Source organism: Notolepis coatsorum (assembly GCF_963971535.1).
Source record: "Notolepis coatsorum genome assembly, chromosome: 5".
NCBI classification, from domain to species: Eukaryota; Metazoa; Chordata; class Actinopteri; order Aulopiformes; family Paralepididae; genus Notolepis; species Notolepis coatsorum.
Window position 1 is genome coordinate 138143260 of NC_140169.1, and position 19738 is coordinate 138162997.

Genomic DNA, 19738 nt, shown 5'->3' on the forward strand with positions numbered 1-19738 from the left:
TGTGAGGACTATAGAAGTGTGTGTGTGTGTGTGTGTGTGTGTGTGTGTGTGTGTGTGTGTGTGTGTGTGTGTAGGTGTGTGCGGGTGTGTGTGTGTGTGTGAGAGCGAGAAGCGTGTGAATGTGTATTTGTTTGGGCGGGATGGGGGCGAAGTGTGTGCATGTGTGTGTGAGGACTAGAAGTGTGTGTGTGTGTGTGTTAGTGTTTTGGCGGGATGGGGCGGGGTTCAGTGAATATGTGTCAGAGAAGTGTGTATGTGTGTGTGTGTGTGTGTATGTGTACATATGTGTGCATGAGTGTGTATGTGTGCATGAGTGTGTATGTGTGCATGAGTGTGTATGTGTGTATGTGTGCATGTGTGTGTACGTGTGTCAGTCAGAAGAGGGTGAGAGGTGACAGGCAACAAGCCGTAGTGAGCGACGGTGCCGGCGGTTGCTAAGCGACATTTCTTCCCTCCTCTCCCTCTCTCTCCTCCGCTTCTTTCACTCTTGTGTTTTCTCTTATTTTTTTTCCGGTCTGCGTGTTAGTTTCCCCCCGGTTTTCATTTGTCGCACGACTGCGGCTGATTTCAAGGAAGACGAGGCAAACACATCCAGCGCCATCTCTTCTTCTTCTTCTTGTTGTTGTTGTTGTTGTTGTTGTTGTTGTTGACGCCGTGTACGTCGAGTGCCTGGTTCTGTTTACTGGTCTCTCCAGTTATTGAGCCCACATGTGACCGAGCATGTGTTCGTTCTTTAGCGCTTCTTTTGCAGCGACACACCACTTCTTGCTTCTAGAGCGCTCGATCATATCAATTGGAATATTATTAACTGAAGGCTTATTGTTATTGTATTGTTATTATTGATATTGATATTATTGCTGGGCGGACCGCTGTGACTAAGCCCCATAACTAATGGTTATTGGCAGCAAGGCTGTCCCCGAAGCCTGTTTTTGGGATTCAAACTTCGTCAGGGTTTTTCGAACGGACGTTCGAACCTTCGTTTTTTACAAAAAAAAGTAAATAAAAAAAGAAATGTAAATTTTTTTTTTTAATACTTTTCTTTTTATTATTATTATTTTAATCCTCAAACAAAATCCTCAATTTGAATAAAGTGATTAATCTGATTAAATGAGTATTTTTTTCTTTTATTAAATCAACTTTCCAGCCCCAGCCCCAGCCCAGGGAGAAGCCCCAGCCCAACTAAAATCAATTAAATCAACTTTTAAATGAATATAACTCATCAGTTTCTTTTAATACTATAATATTAGTGTAGCCTAATCTTTATCTGCAACTGTGAAGAAAAACCCCATTGGTTTAAACAGAATGAATAGAAAAAAAAAAAAAAAAAAAAAAAAGTTTTATTAAAAATAAAAAATTCGAATGTTGATTTAGAATTCGAATGCCAACGTAACGAACGAAGGTTCGAACGTTCGAACGTTTGGGCTCAGCCCTAATTGGCAGACGTCTTGAGTCTCGAGTCTTGTTTTGGGGGGACGTTGGTCTCTGGCAGATAGTTTGTGAAGTTGGTGTCTGTCTGGCAAAGCAGTTCCCCTCCTGAGTCCCCTGCTCCTCCGTTGTTTATGGACTTGGCTTGTGTGCTGCCTGCACCTGTTCTGCATTAGGGAGAGGGAGAGAGGGAGAGGGAGAGAGGGAGGGAGGGAGGGAGAGGGAGAGAGGGAGGGAGGGAGGGAGAGATAGAATCAAGAATCAAGAGGTTTATTTGTCACATACATACCAGGGCATACAGTGAAATGCGGAGAGACGAGTAAGAGAGGGTGAGAGAGAAGAGTAAGAGAGGGTGAGAAAAAAGAGTAAGAGAGAGAGAGAGAAGAGTAAGAGGGCGAGAGAAGAGTAAGAGAGGGCGAGAGAGAAGAGTAAGAGAGGGCGAGAGAGGAGTAAGAGATAGAGAGAGAAGAGTAAGAGAGGGCGAGAGAGAAGAGTAAGAGAGAGAGAGAAGAGTAAGAGAGAGAGAGAAGAGTAAAAGAGGGCGAGAGAAAAGAGTAAGAGAGGGCGAGAGAGAAGAGTAAGAGAGAGAGAAGAGTAAGAGAGGGCGAGAGAGAAGAGTAAAAGAGGGCGAGAGAAAAGAGTAAGAGAGGGTCGAGAGAGAAGAGTAAGAGAGAGAGAGAGAAGAGTAAGAGAGGGCGAGAAATGGAGAGACAGAGAGAGAGAGACAGATAGAGGACAGTTTTTGTCTGTCACAGCAGAAAAAAGTGCTTCTGAAATGCATGCAATCCCCACTGTGTTACCCTTTGCTGCCCTCATAGCATCATTAAAATGCAAGCATGTATATGTGTGTGTGTGTGTGTGTGTCTGTGTGTGTGTGTGTGTGTGTGTGTGTGTGTGTGTGTGTGTGTGTGTGTGTGTGTGGAATGTGTGTGTGTGTGTGTGTGTGTGTGTGTGTGTGTGTGTGTGTGTGTGTGTGTGTGTGTGTGTGTGTGTGTGTGTGTGTGTGTGTGTGGCATGTGTGTGTTTTTTGCCTTGTTGTCAGTTTCTGTAACCCTGTCTCCCTTTGGACTGTACCTCTCAGTGAAACAGCTGCTCACCTTGCTCTGCTACTGTCTTCCTTCCATCACCCCTTCTGTTCTATCCCTCCATCTCTCCCTCATCCCTCCCTCCATCTCTCCCTCCAACCCTCCTTCCATCCCTCCCTTAGTCCCTCTATCTCCCTCTATCCCGCCCTCCATTCCTTCCTCCCTCCATCCATCCCTCCTTCCCTTCCATCCCTCCCTCCATTTCTCCCTCCTTCCCTCCCTCCATTCCTCCCTCCCTCCATTTCTCCCTCCTTCCCTCCATCCATCCTTCCCTCCCTTAATCCCTCTATATCCCTCTATCCCTCCCTCCATTCCTCCCTCCCTCCATCCCTCCCTTCTTCCCTTCCATCCCTCCATTCCTCCCTCCCTCCATCTCTCCATTTCTCCCTCCTTCCCTCCCTCCATTCCTCCCTCCCTCCATTTCCCCCTCCTTCCCTCCATCCAGCCCTCCCTCCCGCCATCCCTCTCTCCTTCCACCCCTCCCTCCTTCCATCCATCCCTCCCTCCTTCCCTTCCATCTCTCCCTCCCTCCCTCTTTCCCTCCCTCCCTCCCTCCCTCCTTCCAACTCAATACCATCAGTATTAAACCCATTCACTCTCATTCCTCCTCATTACTGTCTTTTCCCTCAATCCATTGCTTAACATATTTCCACCATTCCATATCACCTCCATCTCACCTTCTCCTGGCATCTTTCCACACTTTCTCTCTCTCTCTCTCTCTCTCTCTCTCTCGTTCTCAGCCCCTGTGCACCCTTACCCCCTCACATATGTTCTGTCTCAACCCCCTCACTGTACCACCGTACCCCAACCCCCCCTCCCCTGATGTTCCATCTCCACCCCAACACTCATCGCTTCCATTTCGCCCACTTCTCCAGCTCTCCATCTGCCCGTCAGTCATCACCCCCCCCTTCCCTCAACCCCTCCATATCTCCTCCTCCTCCTCCTCCCCCTCTTCCTCCTCCATATCATCCTCTTCTATAATGCCAGTACAGTATGTATGTACTAGGGATGGCTCATTGACCTTGAAGTTTCAATCGCTGCCATGATAATCAATTCCAAATCAATATTTGAAAACTGTATTTATTATTATTATTATTATTATTATTATTATTATTATTATTATTATTATTATTATTATTATTATTATTATTATTATTATTACATAAGAAATAGCTTATAGATAATTCGCCATTCGCTTTGAAATTCGGTTATCTGTTTACTCCACAAATCTCATCTACCTGCATCATTGAAACTTTTCGTACGGGAAGAATGAAGCTTTGATTACTCGTCGATAATTACTATTGAAGCTTCAAAACCCAAAACATGGTAATCGGGACATCGCCATTTATTTAAATAGCATATTCCACCTATTTTAGTGGCTAGATTTGAGTGGCTACAATAATAATTGTGTTACAGCAACTTCCTGTAATCACATGACCCGCTATAATTCATTATAATCGATCATGGAAAACGTCCTTTTGAGCTTCGAGAGGATTAAGAGGATCAATAGCAGTGCAAGAGCGCTGCATTGGCCGCATTGAATTCATAATAGGTGACGGCATACCTGTTGCCTTTTGATTTAAAAACTCAAAAGTCCCAAATGGAAAGAATTTCACATGGTTGTAGTTGAGACTTTTTGAGCAAAAACCTTGTTGTTGGCTCCTACTTAAGGGGAGTAGCCGTTTGATGCCATTTTGACAGGATTTCTCCAACAAATTATCAACTGGCGAACGCCATTGTGTGGCACAGGGGTTGGCTACAATCTGAGTGGTTGTTTGTTCTACCAATCGAAAGTATCGTCTGGGACTTTTTGTGAGGATGGAGCCGAAACTGCGTTCTGAATAGCATTGGGCGCGGAGCTCCCATTTGATTACATTATGACAGAACGGTTGACCCCCCCCCCATGTAATTCATTCTTGTCTCCTCTCTTGCGCTATAGCCTCAGTCTGCGAGCGTCACGCGAGTGCCAGAACAAGGAGCGCCTGTTGGAGCAGAGGTTCCGCGCCGCGCTGAGGGACTTCCAGCAGTGGCTGGTCAACGCCAAGATCAGCACCGCCAAGTGCTTCGATGTGCCGCAGAGCGTCGCCGAGGCCTCCACCTCACTGCTGAGGATACAGGTAGGAGATTCAGAGACTCCCTCCTAGCCCACTCCGCTCTTTCTATTTATGGAGACGGTAGGGAGAAGGTTCTTTATTGAGAGGGTAGGAAGGCTGAGAGAGAGACATAGGCGAGAAGGTTCTTTATTGAGATGGTAGGAAGGCTGAGAGAGAGAGACATAGGAGAGAAGGTTCTTTATTGAGATGGTAGGAAGGCTGAGAGAGAGACATAGGAGAGAAGGTTCTTTATTGAGATGGTAGGAAGGCTGAGAGAGAGACATAGGAGAGAAGGTTCTTCATTGAGATGGTAGGGAGCCTGAGAGAGAGACATAGGAGAGAAGGTTCTTTATTGAGAGGGTAGGAAGCCTGAGAGAGAGACATAGGAGAGAAGGTTCTTTATTGAGATGGTAGGAAGGCTGAGAGAGAGACATAGGAGAGAAGGTTCTTCATTGAGATGGTAGGAAGGCTGAGAGAGAGACATAGGAGAGAAGGTTCTTTATTGAGATGGTAGGAAGGCTGAGAGAGAGACATAGGAGAGAAGGTTCTTCATTGAGAGGGTAGGGAGCCTGAGAGAGACATAGGAGAGAAGGTTCTTTATTGAGAGGGTAGGAAGGCTGAGAGAGACATAGGAGAGAATGTTCTTTATTGAGATGGTAGGAAGGCTGAGAGAGAGACATAGGAGAGAATGTTCTTTATTGAGATGGTAGGAAGGCTGAGAGAGAGAGATAGGAGAGAAGGTTCTTTATTGAGAGGGTAGGAAGGCTGAGAGAGAGACATAGGAGAGAAGGTTCTTTATTGAGAGGGTAGGAAGGCTGAGAGAGAGACATAGGAGAGAAGGTTCTTTATTGAGATGGTAGGGAGCCTGAGAGAGAGACATAGGAGAGAAGGTTCTTTATTGAGAGGGTAGGGAGCCTGAGAGAGAGACATAGGAGAGAAGGTTCTTCATTGAGAGGGTAGGAAGGCTGAGAGAGACATAGGAGAGAAGGTTCTTTATTGAGATGGTAGGACGGCTGAGAGAGAGACATAGGAGAGAAGTTTCTTCATTGAGATGGTAGGACGGCTGAGAGAGAGACATATGAGAGAAGGTTCTTTATTGAGATGGTAGGAAGGCTGAGAGAGAGACATAGGAGAGAAGGTTCTTTATTGAGATGGTAGGAAGGCTGAGAGAGACATAGGAGAGAAGGTTCTTTATTGAGATGGTAGGACGGCTGAGAGAGAGACATATGAGAGAAGGTTCTTTATTGAGAGGGTAGGAAGCCTGAGAGAGAGACATAGGAGGGAAGACACAGGAGAGAAGGTTCTTTATTGAGACAGTAGGAAGGAGAGAAGGTTCTTTATTGAGAGGGTAGGAAGGAGAGACAGTTCTTTATTGAGCGGGTAGAGAGGCTAAGAGGGAAACGGAGGAGGGAGAGAGAAGGTTCTTTATTGAGACGGTAGGAAGGAGAGACAGTTCTTTATTGAGCGGGTAGAGCGGCTAAGAGGGAAACGGAGGAGGGAAGACACAGGAGAGAAGGTTCTGCTGGGATTTGATCCCAGGCCAGCAGGGGCAGATATGGCTCCAGAGGCAGGGTTTTTTTAACCACAAGAGATTCAAACCTTGACCGGCATATAGTGCAAAAGGTCCTTTTCTAATGAACACCCAGCCAGAGATCATACACTCGAATGAACCTTTTGTCGTCTGTGCATGCACTTGACAGGCGGTCGCGGTAGAATAGCAGGCTGCAGGGAGAGATATATTGTCAAGAGTGAGGTGATGTAATAGTTGAAGAATCAATCCATTTCAAAGGGAGATTGGGGGGGGGGGGGGGTCGGTATTGACATGCCCACTGTTGAGTGTCCTCTGCTGGCGTCGGTGGAGCGGCTGAACCGCTTACAGTTCAGGCTGGATAAGGGACTCTGGGCGCGCTGCCAAGAGGGAGGAGGGGGCACAGCAGGAGCCTCACCCCCTCTTCCCCAAACCTCTCTCCCTCTCTCTCTCTCTCTCTCTCTCTCTCTCTCTCTCTCTCTCTCTCTCTCTCTCTCTCGCTCTCTCTCTCTCTCTCTCTCTCTCTCTCTCTCTCTCTCTCTCTCTCGCTCTCTCTCTCTCTCTCTCTCTCTCTCTCTCTCTCTCTCTCGCTCTCTCTCTCTGTCTCTCTGTCTATCTGTCTGTCTCTCTCTCTCTCTGCCTCTCTCTCTCTGCCTGTCTGTCTGTCTGTCTGTCTGTCTGTCTGTCTGTCTGTCTGTCTGTCTGTCTGTCTGTCTGTCTGTCTGTCTGTCTGTCTCTCTATCTGTCTGTCTGTCTGTCTGTCTGTCTGTCTGTCTGTCTGTCTGTCTCTCTCTCTCTCTCTCTCTCTCTCTCTGTCTGCCTGCCTCCCTGCCTGTCTGTCTGTCTGTCTGTCTGTCTGTCTGTCTCTCTCTCTCTCTCTCTCTCTCTCTCTCTCTCTCTCTCTTCTCTCTCTCTCTCTCTCTCTCTCTCTCTGTCTGCCTGCCTGTCTGTCTGTCTGTCTCTCTCTCTCTCTCTGTCTGCCTGCCTGCCTGTCTGTCTGTCTCTCTCTCTGTCTCTGTCTCTGTCTGTCTGTCTGTCTGTCTGTCTGTCTGTCTGTCTGTCTGTCTGTCTGTCTGTCTGTCTGTCTGTCTGTCTGTCTGTCTGTCTGTCTGTCTGTCTGTCTGTCTGTCTGTCTGTCTGTCTATCTGTCTGTCTGTCTCTCTATCTCTTACTGTATTTCACCCTCTCCCTCTCTGTGAAGGTAGCCAGCCCCTTTAGAGGCCCCTAGGGCCCCGTCGTGTTGTCAGGGACATGTCCGTGAAGGTAGCCAGACGGTTAATTACCTCTCACACACCTGGCCCTAGCAGTACTAATGACACAACCCCCCCAACTGACCATAATCACACGGCGGCCATTTTGCTCTTATGTCATGCTCAGATTGGGATTCCTTTCTAACCCCGGGAACAGGGTGGAAAGGAATCACAGCATGGCCGCAGTGTGAATATGGTCCAATCGCATCCCGGAGCCTCGTTTCATACAAGTTCCAACCATTTTCAAGACAACATCAGAAGGTCATAAAGGATAATAACAGGAGTCGTGTTTACATGTGATTTCAGCGGGTCTCAGGAAAATGGGATCATTCACTGTGAGAGAATATAAGGGTAAATGGCTGCTTTTTTATATAGCGTTTTTATCCAAAGCGCTTGACAATTTGTTACTCACATTTTACCCACTCACTCACACATTCACACACCGACGGCGGAGGCAACCATGCAAGGTGCCAACCTGCTCATCGGGAGCAATTAGGGGTTAAGTGTCTTGCTCAAGGTCACATCGACACGCTGCCCGGGAGGAGCGGGAATCGAACCGGGAACCTCCGGATTGCCAGACGACTGCTGCTCTACCTCCTGAGCCACTGTCGCCCCTATAGGGTGACTTATTCTGCTCATATAGTAGTTTCCACTCCCTCCTCTGTTATCTTCCAGACAGCTATGGACTTACGTAAGTCTATGGACTTAATCATAACCAAATAATCTTCTCAGATGAGGGGAGGGGTCCCTGAGATAACATCAAACAGGCGTCTGATGCGTAACAATTTGGGGCGTATAATAAACCGCTGGTGTGTAATGTACAGATGCTCCTGGGATGCATTCATGAAATACAGTAGTTATTATCGTGTCCCTCAGTGTAAACAAACACACGGCCGGTCCAAACAAGGGGAAGAACTAAAGAGGAAACGGTCTGACGCACTCTGTCTCATTAGGAACACAGGGAGGATTCTAGCAACGCATCGATGTTTATTATCTTGTTTTGTTTCTTTCCCTAGCCATCGTAGAATTATTTTAATATACTGAATGAGACAAGAGTGGGCCTTTGGATCGCTCTTCTTTGCTAATGTGTTTTTTTACGCTCATTCAAATATATAAAAATTACTACCTAGGGGATATTAAAGGTGTTGTAAGTGATATTTATTTGTTAAAATAAGTGGTCTACGTGTTCAATTGTACATTCTGACCAGGCCACGTGAGAGGATCGGCGCGGGCGAGAAATCCGCTCTTCGCTCTTTAAAGCTTGGTCCGCTCCGCTAATCGCTCATGTTGACCCCGCCCCCAAGTCGCTCTCCGCTCGCTCACCGCTCACCTTGAATCGAGCGCGCCCCGCTCCCCGCGCCACATCGCTCGGCAGATTTTTTATTTTTTTTGGAGCATGGTGTAAATTTGCTCAAACTACAACAGTCTACACCCCCTGGGCCCCTTAACAATTGTTTGTATTGAGCCGCATTGTAATTGTACCCATTCTGCAATGTTTTTTTTTATTATTATTATCTTTCTTCCCCTCTTTTTCCCGATTTTTCCCCCATCCCACCCTTCCTGGTTGTTGCATACTTTTCCCCTACTGTTGGTCCGGGAGACCGGAGACTGTCACATGCTTTCCTCCGACGCATGTGCAGCCTGCCGGCAGGCCAACCTGGCCACGCAGGTTCTCACCGGGGAGAGTGTAGCGTGTGGGAGGCCACACTATCTCTCCTTAGTTCCAACCCTTGCTGAGCAGGCGCCCCGACCGAACTGTAGGGGTCGCTGTCCACAACGCCCAGGACCCACCCTTCAGCTTTCCCACCCTCTGATACAGCCAATTGTATCAGTGTGAGAGGCCAGCCAAGCTGATAGCAACGCCGGGAGCTGGATTCGAACAGGCGAATCCAGTGTCTCCCGGTGTTGGTGACGAACGTAATCTCCGTGCGCCACCTGCCCCCCCCCCCCCCCCCCTGCAATGTTAAATAACGTTGTTTATCCATTCACTAGCTCTATTAAGCGATGATAGCTAGCCTAGCCACAATACTATGGTCGCTGCCATTAACATTAGCATGTATGTTGTGAAGGATCAGATTAAACCGAATATGTATATTTATTTATATATATATATTTAATTGTATTTGTATATCGTTTGATATCCCCTGTATATTCCTTGTACAATATGCATTGAATATCCCCGTTTCTACTAAACAGCCCATAATAGTTTCATTCTACCATTGGACGAGAACCTGGCGCCAGGTTGCCATACCCCTAGGTCCAAGTTCAATCGTGCCGCCTAACATGTCGAGGCAACCCCCGGTTCCGCGCAGTAATATGTCGGGCGAAATACGAATGGTACTATTTGTTCATAGCGCATATATATATGGCGCAAGTAAAGTAGAACTTTCTTTTAGTCCAGTTCTTTACCCTCCAACAGAGTGACAGACGCAAAAGCCTCCCCACGACGCACGTGCGGTGTAGTAAGGCCTACTTGGCCCAGAATAGGCATTGAGATATCGTGTAGATTAATAGTTGAATAGTCATAGTTTGGCACTATACCGTCGAGTTGGACGTATTCTATTAAGCTAATAATAGTCTATTTATGTATGGTGCATCGTTCGGTTAGAGTTCTAAAGTTATCAGTACCCCCATCGTTCCTGACGTTATCTGGACGCTTAACCAGGCTGGTCAGACCCCTAGTGGTGATTGCATCCGAGGAGCTCCGGGCCAAGAGCGACTGGACCTGTATATTGGATTACTCTACCCGGACGACGGCGAGCCTTCCACGGCTTGGATTATGCTTTGTGTGCTTTGATTATTCCATGGATAAAGGCCAACACTGCGGAGTGTTGGAACTACCCCCCGGAGAGGACTCCAGGTGAGACGGCGCTCTACACGTGACGTGAGGTCGCCTCACGTCTCTCCGTTGTGGACCGGCAGATACCGTTCCACAGAGGGTCCAGCTGTATTCGTCTGCGGTCCGAGGTTCTGTGGGCACCGTGTCCAAGACTTTGGATTCTCCCAAGACACCGTCGGCCAGATGGGATACCGCCAGCGGCTTCTCTAACCCCCCCCTCCTACTGTCTTACAACCAGCGGGACCCCCCCCCCCTTAGTGTATCCAGCTATAATCATTTAAGTACCATCGCTATCGTTTCCTAAATATTCCAGGTTGTATACTTACTCCCTGCGCAACCAGAGATTGGACATTCAATGTTGATTTACCTACGAATACTCATTTGCCATAAAAGTGCATATTCCATATTTCAAATCATAAATGTAATTAAGTGATCGTTGTATACACCCTTTGCTGTATTAAACCTTCGATTTGGTACATTTGTGTGGATTCGTTTCATCAGGTGGGAAAGTGTTCATCATACTTATATCTTGTACTGGGTGGCCAGAAGTTAAAGTACATGAGGTAGTGGTATTAAATATCATATCTAACAATACAGTCAGGGAATTGTACCCCTCAGTTACAATTGGTCCTTCGAGCCGGATGGTAACTAGTGTAATATTAATATAGTGTTATTAATATCGAAATGGCCTATGATGAACACTCCACGAAACGATCCTCCTAACCTAGAACGCCTGCGGCGCAGACGACAGACACCTCAGTACTTAGAGGCTTACACTGTCAGTCAACTACCTAGCCTTCGACAAACGGTAAACGCGGTAAAAGTAGAAAGTAAAATGATGTCTGACCTTAACGAGCAGGTTTCCCCGACCACAGAGGCCCTAGTAGGTCCTAATGTAACTGACCAAGCTCACGGTGGGGACCAGGAGGGAATTGACATGCCTTTACCCCCCGCCACTACTCAAGAAGTAGTCCCCGACCAGCCCCGGGAGGAAGACAACCCTACAGAGAGAGAACTCTGCACGGAAGAAGAGGAGGAGAGCGCCAAGGAACTAGAGCTCCAGGACTCCCCAATGAGTACCCCCAGGAGCGGCTCACGCAGGAGCGGCTCACCTCCACAACCGCCTCCCCCCAGCGAAGCGGAGAGGATACTACAACAGGCGTTCCTCGTCAGCCTGACAGCCTCTACCGAACGCGACCGACTCCAAGCGCAGCAACGGAGCGAAGAACAGCGCACACATCTGGAGATGAGACGCTTCCAGATGGAAGAGAATATGGCAAGAGACCGGGCCGACGCCCAGCGCGCCGCTGCCGGTGCCCAAAGAGACGCAGAGCGCGACAGACTACAAGCGCAACTAATAGAGCAGCTGATCAAAAGGACAACACCCTCTCCCTCCGTTAGGGGTTCAAGGAACTCGTCGAGACAACAGTCAAGGGCAGCGTCACCACAACGAGCAAGCGACCCTGAACTTGACCAACAGACCGAGTCTAGACCCCCCGCAGACCCCCTTCCCATACCGGTCCAAGCGAGACCCAGCTACAAGGAAGGAGCGGCATACACTGCGGAGAAGCTAAATAAACGATTACAGGATCTGGAAGATCTGATAGAGGAAGAAGAGGGAGAAGAGGAGAACCAAGCCCGACGACAGCACAGTACTCCACCGGACCAGGAGGTCCCATACAGTCCAGGCTATACCCCCGCGGCGCTGCGCTACAGACCCCCGACTCTATTCACGGGTGAGCACGACGCACGACCAGCCCCGAGGAACAGTACCTGGACCAGCGGGCCATGGTACCCTGCCAGTACCAGCCCACAGCGAGGCGCAAGAGGGGACTCGCCCAGGAGGTCTCTCCCCCAACGCTCGCCGATGTATCAGCCATCCACGGCGTCATACAATGCCACACCGTCATTCCCAGACTTCGCCTATGAGAGTCGAGCACAGTACACGGAGCTCCGGATGTGCTTAGAGACAATGATGGTGGATGTCGCTGATGAACGCCACAAGTATGCAATATTACTGAAGCACCTGAAAGTACCGCGAGCGCACAATATAGCGCTAGCCTATGCTACCTCTTCGACTCCATACACAGCGGCCCTTGCAGCGCTGGATCAGAGATATGGACGTATATGGGATTACGTAATCCAGGAGATAAGGCATATTGACCGCCTACCCCCAGCCACAGACAATCGCTCACTAGACGACCTGTCAATCAAAGTGCAGTCCCTGGTGGGGATGCTGGGAGCGCAACGGGAGAAGGGCATGCATGAGCTATACGCCAACTCTAACGTCGAGAGGATTTTGGAGAAGCTGCCACCCGCAAGACAGGAGCGCTTTAGGCGGCAGAGGGATTACCGGGATCCCGACGGCCCCGAGCCATCCCTCCTTGATCTAGCCGACTTCCTGGCGAGAGAAGTCAGCAGCTTACGACTGGACACCTTCGGGCGGAGCACGCCAAGCTCCAGAGAGGGACCCAGGAGAATAATAAATGATGGAAGAAGATCGGTGACTGTCATGCACCAATCAGAGTCAGTACCGAGCAGTAAGAGTCACAGCACCCCCTCGAGAAAAGAGAAGTGGAAGATAGCGTGTCCCTACTGTGAGAAAGAACACTGGCTGTCACAATGTGACTCATTCACAAAGATGAATGCAGAATAATAATAATAATAATAAATCAAATTTATATAGCGCCTTTCATAGAACCCAAGGTCGCTTTACAATCAGGACAAAAAATAGGGCAAGGAAAGTAGGGGGGGAGGGGGAAGAGGGGATGAGGGAAAGTAGGGGATAATGGACCTAATTTAATCTAAAACTAACTGATGGGGAAAGCCTTGGTGAAGAGGTGTGTTTTTAGAGCGGATTTGAAGGTGTCCAGGGTTGGGGCGTTGCGGATTTCGGGGGGAAGAAGTGAGTCAATGGATAAAGTCCAACCGGCGCTGTTATCGATGTGCGCGGCCCCACATGGCAGCCGAATGCCGCCTAAAGAAAAGGTGCAGCCGGTGCGATGGAGCCCATCTAGATATACTACACGATAGTAACGGAAGACGGCCTATACCTGCACCACGGAGCGGCACCAAGGCAAGTGTCATGTACATTGACCCCGCCAGCAGCAGCGGAGCCCAAGTGCTCTTAAAGGTAGTCCGTGTGACATTGAGCTACCAAGATAAAGTCATGGACACTTACGCCGTCCTTGATGACGGGTCAGAGAAGACCCTTCTGCTCGCCTCCGCTGCGACCCAGCTGGGACTGCGGGGGAGCAAGAACGAAATGACGATTCGGACAATAAGAAGAGATTTAAAGACGATAAAGGGCGAGAATGTCTCCTTCACCATCGCAGCCAACGGGCAGCCAGAGCGACGGTACAAGATCACAAATGCTTTCACCAGCCAAGAAATAGGACTATCGCAGTACACCTACCCTGTCACCAAGTTGATGGATAAATATGTGCACCTGCGCCAATTACCTATCCCGCTCATAGACGGCGCTACCCCGACCCTGTTGATAGGCTCCGACCATGCAGAACTCATAGTCCCGATTGACCGGGTCCATACAGGCCCCCGAGGCTGTCCTGGAGCAGTCGAGACCCGCCTAGGGTGGACCCTCCAAGGCCCCCTCGCTAAATCTCTCAACCGAACAGCAGCCACTAGCTGCTTCCACTCCAGAACGACAGAAGAAGACACCACTCTCCTGCAGCATGTCGAGAGGCTATGGACCCTAGAGACAATGCCCTTTAAGAACGAAAAGAAAGATATTCGCTCTAAAGAAGACATTTACGCCATCAACCTACTCGAGCAGGGGACAAAGAGAGTCACAGTCGGCGGAGTGATGAGATACGCAACTCCACTCCTGAGGCGAGAGGGAATGCCCACCTTTCACGCAAAGAAAGACGCCACGGAGCGCTATCTACTGAACACAGAGCGGCGCCTAGCCAAAGACCCCGCTCAAGAGAGTGTGTACCGAGCTGAGATCGAGAAGCTAATCACAGCGGGACACGTAACAAAGATTAACATTAAAGAGGCCGATCAGACGACCGAATCATGGTACGTGCCGCATCACAAGGTCCATCACAACGGCAAGGATCGCATTGTGTTTAACTGCAGCTACCAGATCGGATCCCAAAATCTGAATAAAGAGCTCTTGCCCGGCCCCACACTCGGCCCTTCCCTACTAGGCGTGCTACTGCGCTTCCGCCAGGACAAGGTGGCTATAAGCGGGGATATCAAAGGGATGTTCTTGCAGGTGAGACTAGTAGAGGAGGACAAGCCTCTGCTACGGTTCCTATGGAGAGAGAAGATCGGAGATGAGAACCCATCCATCTACCAGTGGGAAGTACTCCCCTTCGGAACCACATGCAGCCCGTGCTGTGCTACCTTTGCACTACAGAAACACGTCACAGAGGACCCAGCAGCAGATGAAGAGGTCCAACACAGTGTGAAGAACAGTTTCTACGTGGACAACTGTTTACAAAGCGTTTCGACTCAAGAAGAAGCCGAGGCTCTCCTAATCAAGTTACGCGCCTCCCTAATCAAAGGCGGCTTTGATCTCAGGCAGTGGGCCAGCAGCGACCCGCACGTATTGCGCAGCCTCTCCTCCGCGGACAAGGCTGCCAGCAGAGAGACCTGGATGGCGACAATCCCAGGAGAAGCCCAAGAAATGACACTAGGACTAGTCTGGCGCTTCAAAACAGACTCGCTCCACTATAGACACAAACCCTTGGCTCCAGAGCAAGGAAGGTCGGCGGCGATACCGACCACCAGACGGAGTGTGTACAGAACACTCGCCAGACAATATGACCCGTTGGGATGTATTCTACCTTACACCACCAGGGCAAAGATGATTGTACGAGCACTATGGGACAAGGACCAGGGCTGGGACGACCCAATACCCGCACACCTTGCCTCAACATGGAGAGAGTGGGAGACGGAACTCCGCTCACTCCCAGGTGTCAATATACGCCGCAGCTACTTCCCATCCACAGTGAGGCCAGAGACATGCGAGATTGAGCTACACGTCTTCAGCGACGCCTCCGAAGTAGCCTACGGATCGGTGGCCTATTTGCGTGCCCAAGAGATGGGAGGAAAGATACACACTGCTTTCATACTGGCCCGCTCAAGAATAGCCCCACGTAAGCAACAATCTATCCCACGTCTAGAGCTCTGCGCAGCCCTCGCAGGAGCGCATCTAGCCACGTTAATCCAACGTGAACTCACCATCCCGGTGCATAGAACAATCTTGTGGTCAGATTCCACGACAGTACTCACATGGATCAAGTCTGATTCATGCAGATACAAGGTCTTCGTGGGAGTCAGAGTCACCGAGATTCAAGAATTAACAGAAGAAGCAAGCTGGCGGTATGTGGACACCAAACACAACCCAGCTGACGTCATCACCCGGGGAATGTCTCTGGATGACCTAACCCGTCGCAACATCTACAGTGACGGACCAGCATTCCTCAAGCTCCCGGAAGGAGATTGGCCTACGCCCACCGCGAGGGAAGCAAGTAACGAGGAGGCTGAGAACAAGAAACCTATGTTCTGTGGACTGAGCACTGTCGCCTCCACAGACCCCAACATAGATGACTGCATTACCCTAGAGAGTGCGCAACAAAGAACATTCCTGCGGCACCACCCAGAGATTCAGTCCACCACTGACATGTCAGCAGCTGACTACGAAGAAGCAGAACTTCTTCTACTACAACGAGCCCAGAGAGACTCGTTCCCCGATGAGCTAGACTGTCTACAGGGAGGAAACCCCGTCCCATCAGACAGCAGACTGATTCACCTGGCACCAGAGAGTGACGCCCATAATCTCATCAGAGTGGGTGGTCGCCTGCGGAGAGCCCCCGATCTACCAGATGACATTAAGCACCCGATCGTCTTGAACAGCCGACACAAGGTCACAGAGCTGATCATAAAGAAATACGACGAGGATGTACACCACGCAGGAGCAGAGAGAGTCTTCGCGGAGATCAGACGTCGTTATTGGATATTGCAAGGGAGAGAAGCAGTACGGCGCTTCCAGCGAACCTGTCTAGACTGCCGTAAGTGGCGGGCGCAGCCCAGCATACCACGGATGGCTGACCTACCCCCCTGTCGCCTCCGAATCGGCGACAAGCCATTCCACTCCACAGGCATGGACTGCTTTGGCCCGTTGTATATAAAGAGAGGAAGAGGCACCGAGAAGCGGTGGGGTATTGTATTCAAATGCATGACCACCAGAGCGATACATATCGAGCTCCTTCCGACCATGAGCACAGACTCATTCCTTATGGCCTTCCGGAGATTCACATCACGGAAAGGAAAACCGTCTACATTGTTGTCTGATCACGGGACCAACTTCAAAGGCGGAGAAAGAGAGCTGAGAGAGAGCTTCCAAGCTATGGGCCCAGAACTTAAGACCCACCTCGCTCCAGCCCAGATTGACTTCCAGTTTAATCCCCCGAACGCACCCCACTTCGGTGGAACCTGGGAACGAGAAGTACGTTCTATAAAGACAGCCCTGTACGCCGTACTCGGAGCCCAGACTGTGGCGGAGGAAGTCCTAATGACAGTCCTCACGGAGATCGAGGGAGTATTGAACTCAAAGCCCCTCGGTTACGTCTCCAGTGATGTAGCAGATGTCGACCCAGTCACCCCCAACACACTCCTAATGGGGCGGCTGGACCCCGCGCTACCCCAGACAATGTACAGGCCTGAAGAAGCGAACGGCCGAAGAATGTGGAGGTACAGCCAAGTACTAGCTGACAAGTTTTGGAGCAGCTTCCTACTTCACTACCTACCGTCTCTACAGACCCGCCAGAAGTGGGTAAAAGAGAGAGACAATTTTACAGAAGGAACAGTCGTCATGATTATTGACCAGTCACTACCCAGAGCTATGTGGCCGGCTGGCCGCGTAAGCAAAGTGATCACCGGTGCCGATGGCAAGGTCCGAGCAGCTGAAGTACTCGTCCAAGGGCGCACTTACACACGTCCCGTGGCGAGGCTCATAGAACTGCCCCGACTCCCAGATACTATCGATGATGACCATGACCCTATGACTTTGTGAGTTGACTGACCCTTACAGCGGACCTTGAGTGGTAGACAGTGCGGTTAATCTGTCTCTGCTTAGCTAATTAGGTGGGACTAATTAGGGGGCGGCTGTTGTGAAGGATCAGATTAAACCGAATATGTATATTTATTTATATATATATATTTAATTGTATTTGTATATCGTTTGATATCCCCTGTATATTCCTTGTACAATATGCATTGAATATCCCCGTTTCTACTAAACAGCCCATAATAGTTTCATTCTACCATTGGACGAGAACCTGGCGCCAGGTTGCCATACCCCTAGGTCCAAGTTCAATCGTGCCGCCTAACATGTCGAGGCAACCCCCGGTTCCGCGCAGTAATATGTCGGGCGAAATACGAATGGTACTATTTGTTCATAGCGCATATATATATGGCGCAAGTAAAGTAGAACTTTCTTTTAGTCCAGTTCTTTACCCTCCAACAGAGTGACAGACGCAAAAGCCTCCCCACGACGCACGTGCGGTGTAGTAAGGCCTACTTGGCCCAGAATAGGCATTGAGATATCGTGTAGATTAATAGTTGAATAGTCATAGTTTGGCACTATACCGTCGAGTTGGACGTATTCTATTAAGCTAATAATAGTCTATTTATGTATGGTGCATCGTTCGGTTAGAGTTCTAAAGTTATCAGTACCCCCATCGTTCCTGACGTTATCTGGACGCTTAACCAGGCTGGTCAGACCCCTAGTGGTGATTGCATCCGAGGAGCTCCGGGCCAAGAGCGACTGGACCTGTATATTGGATTACTCTACCCGGACGACGGCGAGCCTTCCACGGCTTGGATTATGCTTTGTGTGCTTTGATTATTCCATGGATAAAGGCCAACACTGCGGAGTGTTGGAACTACCCCCCGGAGAGGACTCCAGGTGAGACGGCGCTCTACACGTGAGGTCGCCTCACGTCTCTCCGTTGTGGACCGGCAGATACCGTTCCACAGAGGGTCCAGCTGTATTCGTCTGCGGTCCGAGGTTCTGTGGGCACCGTGTCCAAGACTTTGGATTCTCCCAAGACACCGTCGGCCAGATGGGATACCGCCAGCGGCTTCTCTAACCCCCCCCTCCTACTGTCTTACAACCAGCGGGACCCCCCCCCCCCCTTAGTGTATCCAGCTATAATCATTTAAGTACCATCGCTATCGTTTCCTAAATATTCCAGGTTGTATACTTACTCCCTGCGCAACCAGAGATTGGACATTCAATGTTGATTTACCTACGAATACTCATTTGCCATAAAAGTGCATATTCCATATTTCAAATCATAAATGTAATTAAGTGATCGTTGTATACACCCTTTGCTGTATTAAACCTTCGATTTGGTACATTTGTGTGGATTCGTTTCATCAGGTGGGAAAGTGTTCATCATACTTATATCTTGTACTGGGTGGCCAGAAGTTAAAGTACATGAGGTAGTGGTATTAAATATCATATCTAACAATACAGTCAGGGAATTGTACCCCTCAGTTACAATGTAAGCTAACGACAACAACAATGGCGTCAAAACTTTTTGGGACAGGATGTGAGTGACAAAGCCTGAACAGGATATCACAGGTTCACCCTTCTCATTGGTTGAAAATGGCCTTCATGTTTGTACATCGCCATCTGTTGCTTTGGCATTGTACTACATGTATATTACATCAGTGTTAAACCACTGTGTGAGCGATCCGGAGCGGATTGGAGCGGAGGAGAACTCTCGCTCCGGACGTCGCGCCGACCCATTTTAAAACCCACTCCTCGCTCACGTCAAAACCGCCCGCTCCGCTCCCCGCGCCGCTCACGCTCCGATCCGCTCACATGCACTGATTCTGACACAGCCATCACTGATATAGATAGTCTGGTCAGTAACATGGGTCTCCCAGTCCCTCCACTCTGCAGTAAACACAAAATACACTTCATGCAATCAGGAGAGAGAACTCCTCTTTTAAGCAAATGTTTGCTTTAAACAGGTCAAATAAGAAAATATGGCTTGGCAAGATTTCTTGAAATTAGTAAAAATATCTAGGCTTCTCTCTCCTGATTGGATAAAGTGGGAAGGGATACCAGAAAAAAAAGTCTGTTTACTGCATGAGACCCATGTTATACACCAAACACTCTGTATCAGTGATGACTGTCAGAATATAGAGCTATTTAACACTTATTTTAACAAAAGAAATACCACTTACAACAGCGCCTTTAAATCTGAAACAGGATGCGGAATAAAGGATCCACTTTGCAGGAGTTCCCTTGCGCTTCTCTTTCAAGAGTTTTCCTCCTACATCTTTCTGAAAGGAGGAAAGGGGAAGGGGGGAGGGGGGGGGGGGTGTCGGAGAGGAATATGGAGGCGGTCATGTTTTATTTATTATTTACTTGGTGGGGAATGTGGAACAATGTTTCCACATGGCTGACCTCCAGGAGAGTCTGCGTGGGGGGTAGACACGCATTGTGCCGCGCGTAATTGGTCCTATACCGTTAC

At 49.2% G+C, this 19738-nt stretch overlaps 1 protein-coding gene across 1 annotated transcript in view; it reads left to right on the forward strand.

Annotated features, from left to right (window-relative positions):
- Window positions 1-19738, forward strand: part of syne1a (spectrin repeat containing, nuclear envelope 1a) — a gene marked incomplete at its 5' end in the record, with an annotated part of 228874 nt that overhangs the window by 95625 nt on the left and 113511 nt on the right. Inside the window, 1 exon segment of the mRNA XM_084314285.1 lies at window positions 4450-4627. Within this exon segment, the coding sequence (XP_084170411.1) occupies window positions 4450-4627 (178 nt within the window).